This window comes from Lissotriton vulgaris, chromosome 1_2 (assembly GCF_964263255.1).
Source record: "Lissotriton vulgaris chromosome 1_2, aLisVul1.2, whole genome shotgun sequence".
Taxonomy (NCBI): Eukaryota; Metazoa; Chordata; class Amphibia; order Caudata; family Salamandridae; genus Lissotriton; species Lissotriton vulgaris.
In genome coordinates this window covers 156460001-156482368 of record NC_141686.1, presented here as the reverse complement: position 1 = coordinate 156482368, position 22368 = coordinate 156460001, and the positions used below count along the sequence as shown (strand labels likewise).

General features: G+C 48.1%; 1 protein-coding gene across 3 annotated transcripts in view; it reads right to left on the bottom strand.

Moving 5' to 3' along the window:
* Positions 1 to 20004: 20004 nt before the first annotated feature.
* Positions 20005 to 22368, bottom strand: part of LARGE1 (LARGE xylosyl- and glucuronyltransferase 1) — a 1180278-nt gene continuing 1177914 nt past the window's right edge. For all 3 annotated transcript variants that reach the window (XM_086953009.1, XM_086953010.1, XM_086953008.1), the window contains exon 15: positions 20005 to 21198. In XM_086953009.1, the coding sequence (XP_086809135.1) occupies positions 21001 to 21198 (198 nt within the window). In that variant the 3' untranslated portion in view covers positions 20005 to 21000. The remainder of the gene's footprint in view (positions 21199 to 22368) is intronic.

Here is a 22368-nt window from a genome sequence, read left to right as displayed (position 1 = left end):
GGGTCATAGGAACATTGAATCCTAACTACCCCTTATTATTTAGTTTTACTGTCACCACCCTCTCCATGAATAAAGGGATACCTTGGCGTGGTTGACAATTTTTTAATCTGTAGTTACGCTCCCTACTGCGTTTCTTAGAAGCACTCCCTGAAATATGGCCGAGGCCACCCTGACCTTTAGGAGTCAGGGTGAACCCGATGAAGAAGCATGACACTACTAGAGTGTGTGAGGGTTATTTAAAGAAAAGGAATATTTTCCTTTCCCCCAGCCAGAGACACGGAGTCTAGTTGAGGTGAGCCCTCCATTATAATGTCACGTGCTGTGACACTAGGTGGGATACCTGCGAGTATTGCGTAATTAGTTGGGAGAACGTATCCCCCTCTCCTTCCCGAAAGGACGTCTCCAACTTTCAGAACTGGCCAGTGGTTTCCAACCACTCCCAGTTCCTAGTTTGTTACAATAATAGATGTGACCATCAATGCTGGCATAGCAAATAATAGCGAGCTCAGCCCAGAAGACCCTCAGAACCATGGGGCAGATTTACAAGCCCCTTTCGACACATTTAGGCTGCCGTTGTGTCTTCTGTGACCCAGCAGCGACGTAAACCAGGCGCCAAGTTACGCCTTATTTACAACGTGACGCATCTAGGGATATGCGTCACATTGTAAAGCCCTGCGCCACATGAAACCGGCTTCAGGTTTCATGTGGGCGTTTTGGCACAGGGTGGCAGTTCATTGCAGGAACACCTCGTAAAAGTAATGCAGTGAAATCTAAAAGATTTCACTGACTCACTTTTACGTCCATGCTGCGTCAAACCCCTGGGCCTGCTTGAAGCAGGCGTAAGAAGTGACACAGCATGTTAGGCATAGGGCATTGCTGAAGCAGCGTCGCGCTTGCGACACGACTCCAGCAAAGGGCTGCCCTTGCGCCACGGGATGCGGCACGCATCTACCCATCTGTGCGCATCAGTGGTGGCTCATGGGTAGTTTTGCGCGTTGCAATTTTTTGGGCACATCCCTTCTGATTTGCAGAGATGTGCCAGAACCCGTAAATCTGCCCCCCAGAACCTAGGGCCTCATTATGGTGGCTGGGATACTCTGTCACAAACGGTATGGTCATACAGTATAAGGCTTACAAGTGCACTATATCCTAGCACTTGTAATATGGCAGATAGGATACCTGTCACGTTTCTGACGGTGTATCCCATATCTGTCTAACTCATAATCAGGCTCTTAACCTTTACTATATTCAGAAAGAAGTGACTGAAACTCACCAGGCAAACCATACAAGTATCAGCACCATCCTACACTGTGTGGTGTAGCTAGGTTTGGTTGGCAGACATGTGGTAGTAGATATCAGAACTGGTGAGAATGTGTACCAATTGTCATGTAGACATACAGATTGCAGTCAATAAAGTCAGTCTCTGAGGCACTGTGCATGAGACGTTCATGATGGATGACATGGCGGAACCCAATACAGGGTAGTATGGCACGAAGGGGGCAGATAGGTACCTTAAGTGCCCACTGTACATGTACCTTATCTTAAATGCCCTAGCTCTTCTTTTTCTATGTCTTTAACATGAATACATGTGTCACTTATGTGCACCATGACAAAACTTTGATAAGAAGGGTGAAACGTGGTAGTCTTTAAACTTAGTTTGCTTCTTGGTGTTACCTTTCATGTTTATTTGGTAAAAATGTCAAACAGATCAAATAAACGTTCATTGGTTTAATCTAAAATGGATGGAATGCAATCACTTTGTCCCAAATTTTCTTTTCGGTTTCTGCATAAGTGAATATGAATGAATGGTGATTGCCAAGGAAGAGAGCACCATAAGGTCGCAACGGGTGTTCTGGTGTCAGCGCCCACGTGCAATGCTCGTTTCGGAGCACAAGGGCGGGCCCTGAGGAGGAACAGCGTTGGCCCTGCAGCGAGTGGCTTCTGAGGCCTGTATCCTACGCGGGCTGCCCGGGGAGCATGGTGACACTCATCGGGAGCTTCGGTGAGTGCCCTCACCCCTGGGTAGCCACAAGATGATAGTACGGGCAGAGGAGTGTGCCCCCCCACCCCATGGCCCTGAAAGCAGGGGCAACACGGGCCATCATTGGAGAGGTGATCAGCGGGAGAACTATGGGCCAGGGGACCCCTATTTACTGCAAGATGGGAGTAGCCCTGTGAGGAGTGGGGGGGCTTTGATAGGTGTTGCCAGGTTCGGCCTGTTTGACCCAAAATTTCCAGACTCGCCCAGAGACTGAATATCCACAACTGATGAGGTGCTGAAATGTAAAACTACTGATGGAGGTGAACACAAGGGGTGCTGGCAACTGGCTCAGGGATTGAGTTGCCCTTTGGGGGTGCAACACATTGACACTGTTGGGTGGTAATACTGCAGCCTGTGGCCTTACTATATGACTGTTCCCTGGAGAGACCGCCCGCCCGCATGCCCTCCCCTCCGCTGACTACATCCTCCTGGGGGACCTCAACTTCCACCTGGAGAACAACAACGACCGCAACACCAGCACCCTGCTCGACAACCTCGCCAATCTTGGACTCAAGCAGCTGGTGTCCACCCCCACCCACCTCGCCGGACACACACTCGACGCAGTCTTCTCTTCCAGCACAGACATCGACTTCAGCCACGCCACAGAGCTTCAATGGACGGACCACAGCTGCGTCCACTTCACCTTCAAGAGAACGACGACCCACCACCACCAGCAACAGGCCGCCCGCAGAAGCTGGAACAAGATCACAACAGACCAGCTCGCCACCTTCCTGAGCCAGCACCCTCCTGCCAGCTCAGCGAACCCCAGCCAGGCCGCCGACAACCTCACGAAGTGGATCAGCATCTGCGCGGACGAGCGCGCCCCGCTGAGGACCCCGCCCAGCAGACCCGGCAGCAAGAAAGCCCCGTGGTTCACCGACGAACTCAAGAGCTCCAAGAAGAACTGCCGAGCCCTCGAGAAAGTCTGGAGAAGGGAACCTACACCGGACAACAGGACCACCTTCAAGCTGGCCACCCGGAAGCACCACCAGCTGATCCGCGCCGCCAAGAAAACTGCATTCAAGGACCGGCTGGACAACAACGCACACAACTGCAAGGAACTCTTCAACATCGTGAAAGAGCTATCCAACCCCAGCGCAGGAAACAACGACATCACCCCATCGCAAGACCTCTGCAACTCCCTCGCTTCATACTTCCACAACAAGATCGCGGACATACACAACAGCTTCAACAACCAACCAACGCACACCAAGTCCGAACAACCACCCCCCACCACCACCCTCCACGCCTGGACCCCGATCAGCACCGAAGACACCATCCGCACGATGAACTCCATCCACTCCAGATCACCGACCGACCCCTGCCCTCACCACGTCTTCAACAAGGCCGACGCTGTCATCGCACCCCACCTGCGAGACATCATCAACACATCCTTCGACACCGCCACCTTCCCTGAGAGCTGGAAGCACGCCGAACTCAGCGCTCTACTCAAGAAACCCACAGCGGACCCCACCGAACTCAAGAATTACCGCCCCATCTCGCTCCTCCCGTTCCCAGCCAAAGTCATCGAGAAGACCGTCAACAAGCAGATGGCCGCCTTCCTCGAGACGAATGGATCCCTCGACCCCTCACAGTCCGGCTTCCGAGCCAATCACAGCACCGAGACCGCCCTCATCACCGCCACCGATGACATCCGAGCCCTGATGGACAACGGAGAAACAGCGGCCCTCATCCTCCTAGACCTCTCCGCGGCATTCGACACTGTCTGCCACCGCACCCTAGTACAACGCCTCAGCAACGTCGGAATCCAGGACAAGGCGCTGGAATGGATCATCTCCTTCCTCGATGGAAGAACACAGCGAGTCCGCCTACCACCGTACAAGTCAGAGGCCACCGAAGTCATCTGCGGCGTCCCTCAAGGATCCTCTCTGAGCCCCACCCTCTTCAACGTCTACATGAGCCCCCTCGCGGCCATCGCACGCCAACACAACCTCAGCATAATCTCCTACGCCGACGACACCCAGCTGATCCTCTCCCTGACCAACGACCCCGCCGCCGCCAGAGCCAACCTACACGAAGGGATGAAAGAGGTAGCCGAGTGGATGACGACCAGCTGCCTGAAACTGAACTCGGACAAGACGGAGGTCCTCATCCTGGGCTCTTCACCCTCCGCCTGGGACGACTCCTGGTGGCCTCCCGCCCTGGGCACCGCACCCAAACCGACAGACCATGCACGCAACCTGGGCTTCATCCTGGACTCCTCCCTCTCCATGACCAGGCAAGTCAACAACGTCTCCTCGGCGTGCTTCAACATCCTACGCATGCTACGGAAGAACTTCTGGTGGATCCCCACCGAGACCAGGAAGACCGTCACCCAGGCCCTCGTCACTAGCCGACTGGACTACGGCAACGCCCTCTACGCCGGTACCACCGCCAAGCTCCAGAAGAGACTCCAGCGGATCCAGAACGCCTCAGCCAGACTCATCCTCGACATCCCATGAACCAGCCACATCTCCGGACATCTGAGAGACCTTCACTGGCTCCCCGTCAACAAAAGAATCACCTTCCGCCTCCTCACCCACGCACACAAAGCCCTACACGACCAAGGCCCGAGCTACCTCAACAGCCGAATCAACTTCTACGCTCCCAAACGCCACCTCCGATCAGCCAACCACGCCCTCGCCGCCGTCCCCCGCACCCGAAGAGCGACCACAGGAGGAAGGCCCTTCTCCTACCTGGCCGCCAAGACCTGGAACTCCCTCCCGACCGACCTGCGCCTGACCCAAGACCACCTCTCCTTCAGGAAGAAGCTGAAGACCTGGCTGTTCGAGCAGTAGCGGCACCCCCCCACCCCCAGCGCCTTGAGACCCTACGGGTATGTAGTGCGCTCTATAAATGTCATTGATTGATTGATTGATAGTGGAGGACGCACCACCGTCAAATCCCCTGCCACCGGAAGGTGGTACAGAGCCTCTCCCCTGCTTGCTTGCCTTGTTCAGCTGGGCCCCCTCTCCCCAGGTGCAGCCACGGTGTGGAGAGCAGACTGCTAGTGCCCCCTCGAGGTCTGGTCTCGGAGCACAAGGGGAGAGTCGGGTAAGGATGAGACTAAAACTGGTGAAAATTAGACTATCGGCCCCTTCAAGAACAAAGCAATGAATCCTGCAGCCACTCAGCCAAGTCTTGTCGCTGCCCACAAACATTGAAAATGTCAGCGTGCTGCTCCGGCATCTAATCACCTAGAGGAGCGAGTGGATACCTGGTGGGTCTCTCAAAGCGAGGTGAACTGCTGCAGGGGGTCGAACTGGCTGCAGATCCTTTACCCCTTGGGATGTGTTCTGCTGTGCTGTCCTTACTAGGAGTGAGGACTTCAGGCAGGAGCTAAGAGGCGGGATAGATGCGGCTGTGCTTGAACTGGGTCTAATCAGGGAAGACCAGCAGAAACTCGGAACCAGGTTAGATGACTCAAAGACTGTCCTGGCAAACTTACACCCTGACATGAAGGATGTGGAGAACAAGTAAAAACTCTAGCCACCAAAATTTAGGAACTCGAAAGCAGGGTGGAGGATTCCCACTGCAACAATCTCTGCATTGTAGGTTTCCCAGAGGGGGCAAAGTGGACTGACCCGGTAAGCTGTCCCCACATTTCCTAATTGAGCGAGCCCACCGAGTCCCTGTCCACAGGCTTGCCAATGCAGGCCCTGCCTCGCCCAATAGAGACAAGAGTTATGAACTTCCTTATCCCGAATGATCGGGATAAGGAAGTTCTACTTCCAGCACTCGATCTATTGACCCAATTCTGACATCGCCCATATGTAGCTATTTCTGGATAATACAGTGGCGGTGCAGCGCCATAGAGCTTACTTTCTTGGCCTGAAGTGAAGACTTCACCAGGCTGGTTTTTGCTACTCTCTACTATTGCCCGCCAAAGTAAAGCTCAGATACTTCTTCACTGAGCCCACAGATGCCTGGGACTGGGTAGAACAGCATCGCTATGACACTACCAGTCCAGCCTCGCCTACTGAACTGCTGCAGTAGGGTGTCTCTAAGAGGGGAGGTTGGTGCCAGAACATGAGACGAGGACCTGTACTGCTGACCGGCACTCCCACACCAGTGCAGGCGAAGAAAGATCAGACATTGGCCTGACCACTGCAGCTCCTTTGTGGGCTGAGAGGCACTCTCCCATCCTAGGCCGGGCAGATGACAACCTTTCTCAGACATATTCCTGAGCCTCCGTGGACAGTGCCAACTCTCTGGTTCTCCCTGATGTGACGCCGCAGATGGTGACACTCATCTGAACACTCAGCTATCTTCTTGATGAGCATTGCATCAAGCAGCGGAGTGCACTGATTACCTGGGATTGGAGGATTGTGGTACTGCTACTCCCCCCTTGCTGGAATAGTTCCAAAAAGGTGAAGCAGTGTCCTACCTACCGCTCCACTAGGACTTCAAAAACTTAACTTTATCACTAATCCTTCAATGATTGAAATGTGGAAATGGGTCCGGCATGACCACCACCCCACACTTTCTCTTCACTTCTCAGACCTTTCTTTTTTCCTATATTTGCTCGACTCGCCCTCAGTGGCACAGATTAAACAGTGCTCGACTTTTATGTGTGCACTCTTCCCATTCCACCCCTGCATGTTGGCAACTACGCTGGTGGATGTGACTGAGTGTTAGAGTTTCCAGATCATGGGTCTTCTTGGTTCACTGTTTGGACGACCTCATGTATGGGGTATGCCCTAGGTTGGGAGTTGTGTTTTATTTTTGGCTATGCGCCAAACAAGTCACACAGAATATGGGGCCCGATTCACAGAATGAACTTAAGACTCAATCCTAAACTTACTACTATTTTGGTATTCACAGAATGCACTTACTACTTTTGGCATTCACAGAATGAACTTACTACTTTTGGTATTCGCAGAAGTTAGGATTTTGTCTTAAGTCTGTCTTAAGTTTGTCTTAAGACAAATTTAAGACAAAATCCTAACTTCTGTGAATACCAAAAGTAGTAAGTGCATTCTGTGAATACCAAAATAGTAGTAAGTTTAGGATTGAGTCTTAAGTTCATTCTGTGAATCGGGCCCATTGAGACCTACTGCACATAAGTGTCATCCCTTCCAAGCACAAGACCTGTTGGCACAGTATGCGCAATGCTTCCCCCCCCTCCTTCCGGGGGGATTTGCTTGGCCCCCATGCTTCCCCCTTCCCTGCGTTTAACCATGGCTAAAGTAGGAATTCTGATGCGAAATGTGCAGGGGTGGCGACCACACGAAAACACAGTGCAGCAATACATTCGCAGATAGCGCTCCTTCAGGAAACTCATACTACCAGGGGAGAGGAGGATTTCCTATGGAAGTACTGGCGAGGCCAGTGCTTCTGCATGAGTTACTCGGGCTTAGCTAGGGAGGCACTTATATGGGTCTGCCCTGGAGTTCCATTTCGTCGCACGGCTGAAGTAATAGACCTAGAGGGGTGGGTGGTATGTTCTAGTGATGGGGCAACTTGATGGTACACCATTATTGCTTGGAAGTATCTATGCCCCAAACATGACATAGTCAACCTTCCTAGACCACCTGCCAGTAATACTAACGCACTGGTCTCATGTCCCTTAGATTTTAGGGGGGGGGATTTCAATTGTGTACTAGACCCACGAATAGATAGCTCCCATACTCTATCACCCACTTCACCAGTGATAGCAGTTGCCACTTGCCTTACACAATGGCTTACACATTGGTACCTACTTGATAGATGGTATGCCTTATACCCAGGGGTGAGGGAATACTTCCACTACTCGGTGGCACATGACCTCCACGTGCGACTAGATTGCATCCTCTGCCATTCCATTCTCCAAACCAAGGTCAAAGGTGTGGGGTACCTTGGGAAAACATGCTCAGACCACAACCCGCTACAGGTGCATGTTGATTGGGGAACACCGAGATCCTCAGTGCCTACCTGGCGCCTACAGCCGGCCGTGCTGAAAGACATGGCCTTCGTGGAAGAGATGAATGAGATCATAACACACTATTTCTATGAAAACTGCGGCTCAGCTACCTCTCGACAGCAAGACTGGGAAGGGCTAATAGTAGTAATTAGGGGCCAACTTATTTGGGCAGTGGTGGGAGCAAGGGCCATCCTGCATAAGTACCTGCAGCGGACCAAGACGTTATTTGGGCAACTAGAGGCAGCAGCTCGCCTGGCCCCTACAGAGCTGCATAGTTTGACCCCTGTGCTGGAACATCATGCTCAATTGGTTGAGCAGCTATGATGCTTAGATTTCAAGGCATATCAAGCCAAGAAGCATGGCGAGTGGGATAAGTTGGGCAGATTGCTGGCATGGCTTCTGCGAAGAGCGACGCTCATGGCCCCCGCCACTATGATTAGGGAATCCCCAGTCCGCACTCATACCACCCAGGCGGACATACAGTCTTCATAATGCACTACAAGGTGCTATACAACCCATCACCAGTGGATCGGCAAGTGTACATTGCGGAATTCTTGCAAGGTCTGGGGCTACCCACCCTTGACCTTCTGGACAGAGAAACCTTAAACAACGCTCTCACGATGCAGGAAATCCAAGGGGCCATTATGGGAGCAGCAACGCAGAAGACCCCAGGTCTTAATGGATTGCCTCTCAAATTTTACAAGGCCTATGTGTCGCTTTTGGCCCTCTAGCTGTTAGAGCTATATCAGGTTGCTCTCGTAGTGGGCAGCCTTCCTCAGTCTCTTCAAAAGTCTCTGCTAGTGTCCTTGCCAAAGCCTGACCGGGATCCATGCGAAATCACATCCTTCCATACACTTTGCATGCTAGGTACGGCTTATAAAATACTTAGTGAGGTCCTAGTGATTCAATTGATGGAACATATGCTGCGCCTGGTAGATTCGGACCTGAATGGTTTCCTGAATGGTTTCTTCCACGGGCGCTCCACTACTCTTAATGTTCACCGCTTGCACAGGGCCGTGGAACTAGCCCCAGCCAGATGGCCGTATGCAGCCTGCCTGATGTTAACCCTTTCGCTGCTGATGACGAGCTGGGCTCGTCATGGTGCACAGTGGTCGTGTGCTGATGACGAGCCCAGCTCGTCATGAATAAAGGATGATTGCAATTTCCAGCACAGGCTGAAAATTGCCTTAGCAGCCAAGGTGTTAAAAGAGTGTTCGATGGGGTGAACTGTGGCTACCTCTTCTCTGTCCTATATGTGCTGGGTATCACTGGCACTATCCAGACTGATCTGGCTTTTTTACACTGGGCCCACAGCCCGGGTGAAACTCAGCCCGCTTATCTCCCCTCCATTTCAGGTCAGCAGATGAGCTAGTCAGGGATGCCTTCTCCCTGCCCTCTTATTTGCCCTGGCAATGGAGCCGCTGGCTGAGCGAACGAGGAGAGGAATGGGGAATCCCCTTGACTGAGAAGGTGCACATAGTCTCCTTGTATGCCGATGACTTGCTCATCTATGTATGAGACGTCAGGGAAGGGATACGGAGAATTGCGGAGACTCTCGAAGAATTCCGCAAGGCTTTGGGACTAGGGGCTAACTGGACCAAGTCGTGTGCCTTCCAGCTCCAGGCGGACTGCGGTCCACAGCAATTGAGGGTGGGAACACACTCACTAACCTGGAAGCCTCACACGCTTAGATGCCTAGGAATCTGTATGCACCACACCATGCAGGATCTCATCGATGAGAACCTCACCAGAACCATATCCTCCTTACGTCCCCAGATGACGTTCTGGAGCACTTTACCCTTTAGAGTACAAGGGCAAATATCACTGTAAAAAATGGTGATGTTACCCCCACCTCCTACATTTCTTCCATAACCTCCTGGTGCACCTTTTCGAGGGCTACCTTTCAGACCCTGCATGTAATGCTGTGGAACAAGGGAAGGAGACGAGTAGTGCTGAGGAAACTACAATTGCCCGTTGACAAAGGAGGCCTAGGTGCGCCCAATTTTGAGCATTATTATGTGGCCGCTCAGTTGCAGGTGCCGGCGAGATGGCTGTCAGGGTGACTGATAGAGGAGCTTGGCTTACCATCTGTGGTTTAGGCACAGGCTGTTGTGGGTAGCATCCTACTCCCTCGTGCCTGAACCCACGAAGTCTAACACCTTACTGCAGAAGATTATGCCTCATGCCATTGATTCTGCCATACACCCCAGAGATAAGTCTGAGCAATATAGTATGGCAACCTGGGCTGAAGATGGGGTAGGCGCAATAGGTGACTTATTCTGCGAGGGAGTGCTCATCCCCTTTGACCAGTTGTGGGAGGAGAATAAGCTCCCAGCAGGGCACTTCCTTGCACATGGTAAGCTAGTGGCTGAGCTGGGGAGACTATGGGACATTACAGACTCCAACCCCGAGTAGCATTTGCTTGTGCACTCTCCATGTTATGGGTAATAGATGTAGGCTCATTACGTGGCTTGCACAGGTGCTGGCATACACCACATCAAATCCTCTACAGGGAGGATCCCACTGCTGGGAAAGCAATATTGGCCAAGAATTCATGCCTAAAGCATGAGATAAAGCCCTACACTCGTGTGTTTAACCTACCGGGTACTGTGATGCCTGATTAGTTCATTCATTTGGGTAGTTCTAGCACTACCAGGTATTCAACTATTTAGTTCTATGGTTATTGTGAGTGTGTAGCCACAACATCATTTTTAGTTCTAGTTGTCGATAGTTCTCCCCCCCCACTCCCCCTCTGGTCCTGACGTATCGTCTGTAGAGTATTCATTTTGGCGAGAAACATGTTAACCTAATACTCATAAGAGCGCCACAATCGGAGACATTACCTCAGCCTCGCACCTTATAGTTCTGTTTTTACTTAGGGTAGGAGACCCCATGATTAAAGTTGTTTTCTTAGGTACTCCCAACCCTATTTTATACTCACTTTCAACATTTACACACATCTACACACACGAGGCCCCCCACCCACACTTCACCTAACGGTTGTTGGAAAAAGATCTCCGCTAAAGTGCCCCTACCATAAGGAGCCCGTCGGGTATGAGGATCAGCCGATGATGAAGCATGACACCCCACAGGTTGTGTGAGGGCATTACAATCCAATACAATGGATTCCCAAGTTTGAACCCTAGCGGTCGGGTTGGTTCATAATTCCCTGTGTGTTTGTCTCTCAATTCTGAGGAACAGGATAATCTTTTTGTTGAAACTATTGTCCTTGTGCCCTTATGCTGGACCTGTCCAAAAGCCCACTGTCCCTTCTTTGGTTACGGATAAAGCCCTACACTACCTGAGGACTGTATCCCGCAATGCCAAATTCCAATACATACAGCACAACATTCTCCACAGGGCATACCTAACCTCCAAATGATTACACAAAATCACTATGTCGCCGGTATCATGAACCGAATGCCAACATGACACACATGCTCCCGGACAGTTGGGATATACCTGGGCTGTCCGTCCTGCCAGGCGTATCAGGGCCCTTGCATGAGGGTTCCACCGATAACTATACGGTCGGTCGTACGGTCCTTCTATATCTGTATTTGAGACTCTTATCAAATTCCATTTTTGTAAAACCCAGGTAAGATTTGGTTAGCACCATTCTTTAGGTGCTTAGAACACTCTTTTTGGACAAACTTTGCTATCAAACGGACACCCGCATTATACTGAGAATCTCCATAGGAAGGTACAATCTTTGCTTAAGTCTTTTGGAACTTCAGACAGGTACTCCATATTCACCAGCCTGCACCTATTGTATTAACTATATTTGCAGGCATTCGGTGTGGGAACAGAGGTTGGTGATTTGGACTACCTTCATTTGTATGGTGATCCCATGCTTGATAGAGAAGCAACGGATGACGGGTCGTTTATGCATCATCTATATACGGGTACTCAGAACTCTTGTCCATGCTGTTTTCCAGGACTCCATACTCAGGGGTGTCGACATTCTTTGACCCACATGTTTTGGCGTTGTCCAGCGGCTGCGGCACTCTGGCGGGGGTGGAGGAGGCGCTAACAGAGGTGATGGGCCGGAAGGGATTTCTTACTATGGAGGGAACATTCAAAAGGAAAAAGGCACATATGGCAACCAACAGATTCATTGATTTGGTCCTCCTCATGAGGAGGCGGTATACAGCAATGCATTGGAAGGCGCACACCCTTCCGACCGTGTAGTGCTAGTGTGCAGCAACCATCAGGTGGGGCTGAGGTGATGGCCATGTGGCGTATGGAAGGCCGAGGGTTGAGATGGAGCCCAATTGCCCATTGTGAGAAGGGTTATTGCAAGAGCTCCAGGTGTTCAAAGACTCCATAGAGCCAAGTTGGGACGCCTCCTGCTACTGTTTGCTGACACCACAGGTGGCTGGTACGCTAGATGTGGCTGGTATGGTAGACATGGGGCTTTTGGGGTATGCCGTTACCAGGATAAGTGGAGGTGGTGGTGGAGGTGAGTCGGCATATGGCACTCTTGGAATCTACAGGCGACGGGAGCTGGAAGGTGGGAGGGGGTGGATTTGCGCATAACCTGCCATTCTAGAATGAAAGAATAATGTGAAGGCATGACTAATGACAATAATCGACTAGTCGAATTGTATTGACAGAATACGGATCGCCCTGATGTGCCGTGATGGTTGTTAATGTTATTGTTCTAACCATATTATGCTGAACTGACTGCTCCTTGCCGAATACTTTCATTACTAGGAAATACGTAATACACGAATGTACCTTGAATACTGCTATCATATAACATGTGTTGTACTGGGAAACTAATAGAAATGATTAAAAAAAAAAAGACCAATGGTGATTTGGCAGTTAAAAGTTAACGTCTTAAGCTTGACTGTCTTCTTTTCAAACTAGTTTCGTTGGAGGTTTCCATGTAATCTTGCAAGTATGCAATGTCAACAAGGTTTGTGTATGTAACTCAACTTTAATGTTCCAGGCTTTGAATAAATGACTCTCGTGAAGCTTTACATTTTGCAATTCCATAAATGGTCATATTTAATGTTTGTAGGGGTTCTCTTACGCCGGTGTCTTAAAAATGAAAGGTCAATTTTGCTTACTGTGTATTTTCTCTTTTAGTATGGGATTAAGTTTGAAACTAAAAATGGAACGCCTACTTCCTTGAACTGACCGCATACTCAATATCACTTTTACAGTGATGGTTCTCTAATGCTGTGTATCCTGGGTTGCATGCAGCACTTCTCTGTACATGTATTTTATACTTATATGCAGCTCTTAGTTGAATTCTGTAAGAACGTCAATCTTCCTGTATTTAGTGCCTTGAAGTCCGCCGTCTCTGGTGTTCACACAGCGGTTGTTGGTTTTGTATTCCGTGTTTCAACATGTCTACAAAGCTGACGGACACAATGATGATATACATTTTTATGGGGTGTCAATTTCCAAACACCAGCACACTCCAGTTTAAATGTTCTCTAAAGTAACCTGAATCCTTCTGGAGAGCATCAAGATGAACACAAGCTCCTGGTCTGGTCACAGGCTTGAAAACCGTGCAACCATGAGATGAACTCTCCAAAACATGCCTACCACTGTAGGCTCCCATTCAGCCATTGGCATGTGTCACCCACCGCTCCTGGAGCCAAGGCATGTGCACACCCACTGCCAATCTACATTCAGTACACACACAAACTGCACCACCCAAATCTTCCAGTGGGAAGGCATGTAGCAAATCTACATGCACAACACACACACACACACACATACACAGAAACACAGGGCACACCACCCAAACCTTCCAGACCCAATGCATGTACACACTCATAGCCAATCTACATTCACTACACACTGGCCTAAAAATGTTTAACAGAGAGTATGGGAATATGTCACACCGCCCATAACTAAAAACCTTTAATGCAATGATACCCCCACAAATCCTCTACGGCGCAGAAATCCTTTATTTGAGCGGTAAGGGAATCTGGGACCTGGAGGAAGGGAAATGGCTGAAAAGCCTACTATCCCTACCCCAATCATCAATGGTCCAAGCAATAAGAACGGAAATAGGAACAAAGTCTTGGGGGTACAAGCACAAGCTGCGTTTATCAGATTTTGGAAACAATTGGAAAATACAAAAGGCCAAAAAGTAGCACAATGGTTTAGGAAAGAGATCCAAATCAGTGACCTAAAATGAGCAAAAGCTTGTAGGGAACGAATGGTGCAGGCTTGTAAAGGGTTAAAGGTGGAGCTGTGCCAAGAAACCCAACAAATGGTCTGTACTAAGAGTGATCTGAAAACTAATGGGCAAGAAGTATCCAGAAAAAATGACATGGGATACCTTGCAAAGAAAAACATCAGTAGAATTTATGATGCACTCTTGGTCAAAGGGAAACTGGTTCCCCTATTTAGATATTTTACCAAATCGCTGGTACAGACAGGAGATATCAAGGATGCGAATTGGGATTAATCCGTGGTTAATAAATAAAGATTTTTAAGTAAAAATGTTAGACCATAAAGGGCGTTGTAGGTGTAATTTGGGCACTAAAGGAGACCTAGTGCACATTCTCCTTGACTGCCTAACAATATTAGAACAGCGTAAACTGTGGCTACGCCCAATATTTCTAAAATATGACATAAGAACAAGGGCACAGGTGGTCAATCTTTTAACAGAAATGCCCTCAATTGAAATTGCCATGGCTCTAGGAAAGTACATAAAAGTAGTTCAGAATTTTCAAAAAATGGACAAGCCAGGAGTAATTTTTAGGAATTTTAAAATACTTAAACTATATAACTTGTCTAAGAGAAAAAAGGTTGTTTTTAATAACACTTTTTAAAAAAGGGTAAGGATTTGCCTAAAAAGGGATCTTGCTGGTGTTTGCTTTTAAGATATGTATATAGTGGGTGTTAGTCTCTTTAAACTATTGCGGAATATTCTTACCTGTAATGACTTTTATTATCTCCTTGTAGAATATTTTAACTTTGTAGCTATGCATTCACACATGTTTAAAGATTTTGATCTAAATAAACATCCTTTTTGACTTGACTTGACAATGCATGTACACATTCATATCCAATCTACATTCACTACACACAAGCTGCACCACCCAAATCTACCAGACCCAATGTATGTACACATTCACAGCCAATCTACATTCACTACACACACACACACACACACAAGGAACACCACCCAAATCTTCCAGAGCCAAGACATGTACACACTCACAGCCAATCTACATTCACTACACACACACACACACACACACACCCACACCCACACCCACACACACACACACACCCACACACACACACACACACACAAACACCACCCAAATCTTCCAGAGCCTAGGCATGTACACACTCACAGCCAATCTACATTCACTACACACACACACAGACACAGGGCACATCACCCAAACCTTCCAGACCCAATGCATGTACACACTCATAACCAATCTACAATCCCTACACACACAAGGCCCACCACTCAAATCTTCCAAAGCCAAGGCATGCAGACACTCACTGCCAATCTGCATTCAGTACATGTACAAGCGGCATCACCAAAATCTTCCAGAGCCAAGGCACGTACACACCCACGGCCAATCTACATTCAGAACACACGCACAGGGCACACCACCCAAACCTTCCAGACCCAATGCATGTACACACCCACAGTCAATCTACATTCACTACACAAACAGAGCACACCCCTCAAATCTTCCAGAGCCATACTCAAAGCCAATCGGCATTCACTACACACACACACAATGTGCAGCTGCTCAAAGGGAGGGAATGCAGTCAGTGCACCAGGAGCTGCTCGCCTTCACTGGGACAGAAAAAAAGATAACTTCACTTGACCAAACAAGCTGCACAACCAGTTATACTGATTGAGTACCGCTTCCACTTCTTTATTTCACAATTTTGTTCTTGTTGATGTTAGGTACACAGTCATTGTAGGCATGAAGAAAGGGTGAGATGAGTTACAGCAGCAGAGCTTCTTCTTGCGTCCAACATACACAGCCCTGGAACTGCACTGAAGGAAGAACCAACTCCACAAACTGGTGATGTGCAGGGCACTCGGGCCTTCCAGCTCCAGGGTCCTCCCAGCTCTCCAAAACTCTCTCAATCCAGACCCGTAGGGTAGCCTCAGGTTTAACTGCTCCAGGTTCTCTTAGCGTTCCCCTTGTGCAACCTCAATCAACACTTACACAATAACCCTATACTGTCATAGGGCAGTGAAGTCTCATAAATCTGTTGTGGCACCTCAGTTCAGACCTACACAACAACCCTATGCTGTTCTAGCAGTAGGCAACCTCCTAAATCTGTTGTGGCACCACAGTCCAGAACTACACAATATCCTATGCTGTCCTAGCTGTAGGCATTCTCATAAATCTGTTGTGGCACCTCAGAGAGCTGCACAACAACCCTATGCTTCTCTAGTTGTAGGCACCCTCTCTCATAAATCTGTTCCTTTTAACTTAGTCCAGAACTACACAATAGCCCTATGCAGTTCTCTTATAATGCGCTCTCATATCTTTCGTGTTGCTTCAGTCCAGACATACACAACACTGTGTATTCTTCTAGCAGTAGACACACCTGTTGTGGAAAATCAGTTCAGACCTACCAAATAACTCCAGACTTTCATAACAACCCTACACTGTTCTAGCTGTAGGCACTTTCATAAATCTGTTGTGGCTCCTCTGTCCAGATGTACACAACAACCTTCTGATGTTCTAGAAGTAGGTACTCTCATAAAACTGCTTTGAACCTCTGTCCAGATGTACACAACAACCCTCTGATGTTCTAGAAGTAGGTACTCTCATAAATCTGTTGTGGCACCTCTCTCCAGATGTACAAAACAAACCTCTGATGTTCTAGAAGTAGGTACTCTCATAAATCTGTTGTGGCACCTCTGTCCAGATGTACACAACAACCCTCTGATGTTCTAGAAGTAGGTACTCTCATAAATCTGTTGTGGCACCTCTCTCCAGATGTACAAAACAAACCTCTGATGTCCTAGAAGTAGGTACTCTCATAAATCTGTTGTAGCACCTCTGTCCAGATGTACACAGCAACCCTCTGATGTTCTAAAAGCAGGTACTCTCATAAATTTGTTTTTTCACCTCTGTCCAGATGTACACAGCAACTCTTATGTTCTAGAAGTAGGTACTCGCATAAATCCGTTTTGCACCTCTGTCCAGATGTGCACAACAACCCTCTGATGTTCTAGAAGTAGGCACTCTTATCAATCTGTTTTACACTTCTGTCCAGATGTGCACAACAACCCTCTGATGTTCTAGAAGTAGGTACTCTCATAAATATGTTGTGGCACCTCCGTTTAGACCTACACAACAATTCTTAGCTGTTATAGAACAATACAGGCTGATATATCTGTTGCGGCACCTCAGTCTAAACCTACACAATAACCTTTGCTGCTATAGCATGAAGAACCCTAACAACTCTGTTCTGGAATCTTGATGGAGCCCTACACACTGCGTGATCTTGCAACATAACCCCCATCACTAAGCGGATTAACCTCAATGCAAACCTATTGAAGATTCCGTGCTTTGCTGTTCTAGCAATAGGAACCCTCAAAACTCCACTGAGGCAACTCAATACAGGCTTGTGAAATACCATGTGAGGCATTCGGGTGTCTAGAAGTATATATGGGTCCCAAGCTTCGGAATAGGTTAAAGTAACTTCAGCACTATGATTCCACCTTGAGCAGCTCTGTGCACACATCTGCACCATACCCCTTCCCTTTCCATCCCAGTAGCCGCTCTCCTAAGCCCTACTGATGCAGCTGCCCCATGACCCTCTGCGGCCTTGACTAGAAGCCTCAACATCCAACTGATGCACTTGTATCTCTCCTCCACCCAAATTATTCCAACATGTGGATATGTAAGGGCTTCACTGATGTGTGCCTAGAGGCGACCGATCACCCAGATATTAGCACTCGGAGACCCCACACGTCTGCTGGACCATCCCTGAGGTGTTACCTTGCAATTAATTTTGAAACTTTGAAATACTGGATAGTTTTCCAGTACTATTTTCTCAAGCATACCTTGGCCAAGGACCAGGATGTACCATTCGCCCTACTATTTTACCACCCAGAACCTGTAGTATTCCAACACTGCAATTGCTCCATACACAGCACTTCCATTGCATCCAAATATAAATCCCTAAAGCTCATAGGTATTTCACCTCTTAAACCTCTCCGAATCCGGCATGACTGCTCTAAGTTCATGCTGCACTTCCTTCTTGCACAGCTGTGAATATTGTGCTGCCGCACTGATGATGCACCCTCAATCCTGACCAGTACCTACACTCTAGCACCAGTAAATCATGAATGCCAGCATTGCACATTCCATCTGACAAACCTTGGTATGAACAGGCTCTCTGGGAGTCACATTCTAAATTTCCAGAAATCACCAATGCATTTTTCACAGAACTGAAAGATAGGATTCAATGATTGTTACATTTTACTCACTTCTTGGACAACTCATGAGCAAAAAGAACAAATGAGGGACGGATTGCTGAACAATGTCAAACATTCACCCCTAGTACAGAGATCTGTGTCTAAATTCATATTTTGTTTACTCACCAAGCCATTCCAGTTTGACTCAGCTTATCAGTCTTGACCCTGCTCCCCATGGGAACAGTCCAGCCAGAACTTCCAGGCCAGGTCTTCCCGGACCGGAAACAAGCATCCTGGGACCATTTTGGAGGTATCACCCCTCATCAGCCAGTGCCTGACTGGGCGATATCAAGGATCAACTGCTTACAGTCTACTTTAACACCTTGACTGCTTTGGATATTTGACTGCTGGGCTGAAGGTCAATAGAAATGGGTGTGGTCATGACGAGCACTGTGCCTCATGACAAGCTGAGCTTGTCATGAGCACAGAAGGTGTTAACAGGTTTAGAAATCTTCACAGAGAGGCCTTGCAAAAGGTACCCTAAAGGTCTTTATGCTTAGTGCTCCTCAGGTTGCAATTTTCTGTTGGATTCAAGCCCCAGGACACATAGCGATGGGAATGTTTGTCTTGCCAATGCAAGTATAACACGTAGGACAAGATGGCGGAGGCTGTGCTCTCTCTGTCCTCCGGAAATGCAAAACTAGCTCCTTGCTGTAGATTCTGTTTTAGAGCGAGAAGGCGTAAGTATCACAGGGAAGAGACTATGTAGCACAAACAGTATCTATCAACCTCAAGTCAACATGTAGTGTTCTGCATCAACGCACGTTCCCGAAGAAGGCACCGGGAAGTAAGAGTAGCACATCCTATCCAGTGGAACATGGAGGTAGGGTGGGATGTAGAGGAGAGGGGGCGCTCCGCAATACACCTTATAATACAAGGAGCTGCGAATTAGGAGGGCGAGAGAAGAAGTTGTTTGTGAGGACAGTCTGGTTAGAGGTAGAGGAAAAAAAGAAAGGGCGTAGAAGAGGTTGTCGGCTCGTAAACTCATTGTCGGTTTAGAAGTACAGGGAAGAAGGAATGGTTGTAAGAAATGTACCCATGTCCGGCCAACTTATGCCACAAAGCCTGCATTGGGTTCCATCTTTCTCCAGACCACAGGGATAACAGATTAGTGAGCGAGTGGAGGACTAGTGGTTTGTATACATAGAGGGTATGTTCTCCATGCATCTGTTGATTAGACTTAAAAACCTTCATAAATAATGCTCCCCTGAAGGACTCTTTAAAACAGTAGAATTTGAGGCTTAATAGTCAGAGAGGGGTTCAGGTGCTGCCTATAGAAAAACACGACAGATATGACCAGACCATGGAGGTCTAGTTACTACCACACTCACATATGTATCTGGGGGCACCACATCCAACAGGTGAGCTTAGAGTTGGGGTGTTGCCTAGGTACAACCAGACCAGTAAATCTAACAGAGACACTAAGCTATGTACTTTATGCCTCGAGCACAATCAGAATACCAAGTCCAACAATGGCACTCAACAATAATGAATGCCATCATTGGGAGCATTTGTGGATGCACTCTGAAATATTGTGTTCCAGTTACATTCTGTCAGCTCACCAGCCGCACTCAACATCACTATACATTTTGTGGGTAACAAAGCCATAAGGTACAGTAGTCTGACTCAGGAGTACAGTATAATTTCTCATGTTTTACAAGTCCACAATGCCCAACAGGTGCTACAGTGAAAGCCCAGCTTGCACTTTTAGCAACATCTCCTTTGTGCAACCAGGCCACTTGGAAGTAATGTAGTGCGTTGCATGTGCAATGATGTCATAGACGTCCGACTGTACTTCACTGTATGTTCAAGACGCACATCATACTCTTCTTCAGCCAGAAACATTAGCTAAGGAGATGGATGGAAGAAAGGGTAGAAAGTGATATCTGGACTAGTGCAACCACAGCAACCCGTACATCCAGTCCAAAACATCTTTCGTCCCTTAAGTCGTGATCATGAGTCATCATCAAATGTATGTGCAATTATATATATATATATATCTGTATATACTTTATCAAACCTGCTTTTATCTCAAGAAAGAAAGGACAATGAAATGGCTTCTGAGGTGAGGGAATGAATCGCGATTCTTCTGTGGATGGAAAAAGGTTCATAGAAAGAGTCACAAGAACAAAGTCAAGTAACCAGTGGTGGTCCAGTCCTCTATAGAGTTCCCTAGTTAGGCTGTGGTTGACTTGCAGTACTTTCAGGGGTTGTGCAGTCTGCATAGCAGGGGTAGGGACTCTCATTCAGGTTTCAGCAGACGCTGGTGGTGTTCCCTCCTGAAAGTGATGTCTATTCCAGTTGCAGGCTGGGGAACATCTCAAACACTGCAGGACTGGCTTACTTGAGATGAGAGGACAATGTCTTCCTTAACCTCATTCTGTTTCAAGGGCTGTTCAGTAAGAGAATGGTGCCCACGCTGAAGGCACCACATTCTTCCTCGGGGTGTGCAACTCCCCCCGTACCTTTCCCGCTGGAGTCAGCGACCCTCCTCAGCAGCGACATGTCTCAGCCCTGGACGGAGGGAGAGAAGGCCCTCGTCTCGGCTTCACGTAGGTGTCCTTCTCCCGTCATAATGGGCGCCTCATGAAGATGGTTATCCCTGTAGGTGTCCTGCTAGCTGTTGTTCTCTGCAGTGAGGTATTTCAAGGCTGTGAAACCATAGCGCCGAGACATGTCCTGCTGGAACTCCTCCTTCAGGGTCTTTAGGCAAATTCGGTACTGCTTATTTGACCGGAACTTGGTGATGTCAAAGCTGGGAGCGTGTGGCATGTGGATCATGTAGGCGTTAGGAAGGACGGTGAACTCGTACTCCTGTAAAAAGAGAAAAAGAGAATAAAGTTACCCTTGTGGGGACTGTTAGACCGGTCTACTGTCTCTCTCTGATTCGCAACATATGGTTACCTTGTGGCTGGACAAGAAATTGCTTCTCGATACTGTCAATACAGGGAGTTGCATGGTGCATGTAGGTAGTTATACCCTCTACATCATGAGGGCGTAGCATCCTCGACAATTCCCTTTTACACAGAAGCCTAGCACTGACATAGATTTCATGGATAGCAGATAAGAAGGCACAAGAGCATGCACGTATGAGAGAGTCAGAAGATGAGGAGTGACTGAGGGCACCTCAAGGTAACTCGGAAATACTGCTACTCCCACCTTGAGAGGAGAGTCCACAGCAGGAGATTATAAGAAAGCTTGGAAAAACTTGCATCAGGCATCCAATGGTATAAGCAATGGGGTTTCGCAAGACCTTTTGGTTGAACTGTGCATTACTTTGGGATGAAACACTCAGAACATAATGCTTGTAGAAAGCATGTGTGCTGACTCCTATTGTGGCACTGGGTGGCAATCTGTTCTTGCTGGTGTGCATTTCTTCATTGATATTATGTGCCCTGCTGCTCAGCCATAGTGTGGGTGATGTCATAGAATGTTCAAGTGTACCTGGATGAGTGAACAGCTGTTGAAATGTGAGGGCTGAGCCGCTGGGATGTGGCTCCCGGTGGGGCTTCTACTACTTATAACTTCCAAATCCTGTAACTAATTACTCCTGCTTGAACTGAAGAATAAACTTCCTTTTGGATTCATCATCAACTCTGCCTACCCTCATTCTTACATTACTACACACTGCCTCTCTATCCCAGGAGCACACATGGAGATTTCTGATGATGATGCCAGGGCTGTGGTAGATTCTGTATGGGCATTCAATGTAAAATCATTTTCTCTATGTAAGGAATAGCCATGGAATATATTCAGAATGGAATCCATCAAGTAGTTTTGATTTGTGAATGACTTGTTTTGCTCACAGTGTGTATCAATATGTTGGTTCAGAAGAATAATCATGCCTTGCCCTGACCAGAGAGAAATGAAGAGTGATCATGGCATTGATACTGTGTCGCAGCAGTGCCGAGAGGGAGTGATTTTCATTAGCGTGAAAATTAGTCCTCACTTTTGGGTAAATGAGTGGTAGATTATGAGCACCAA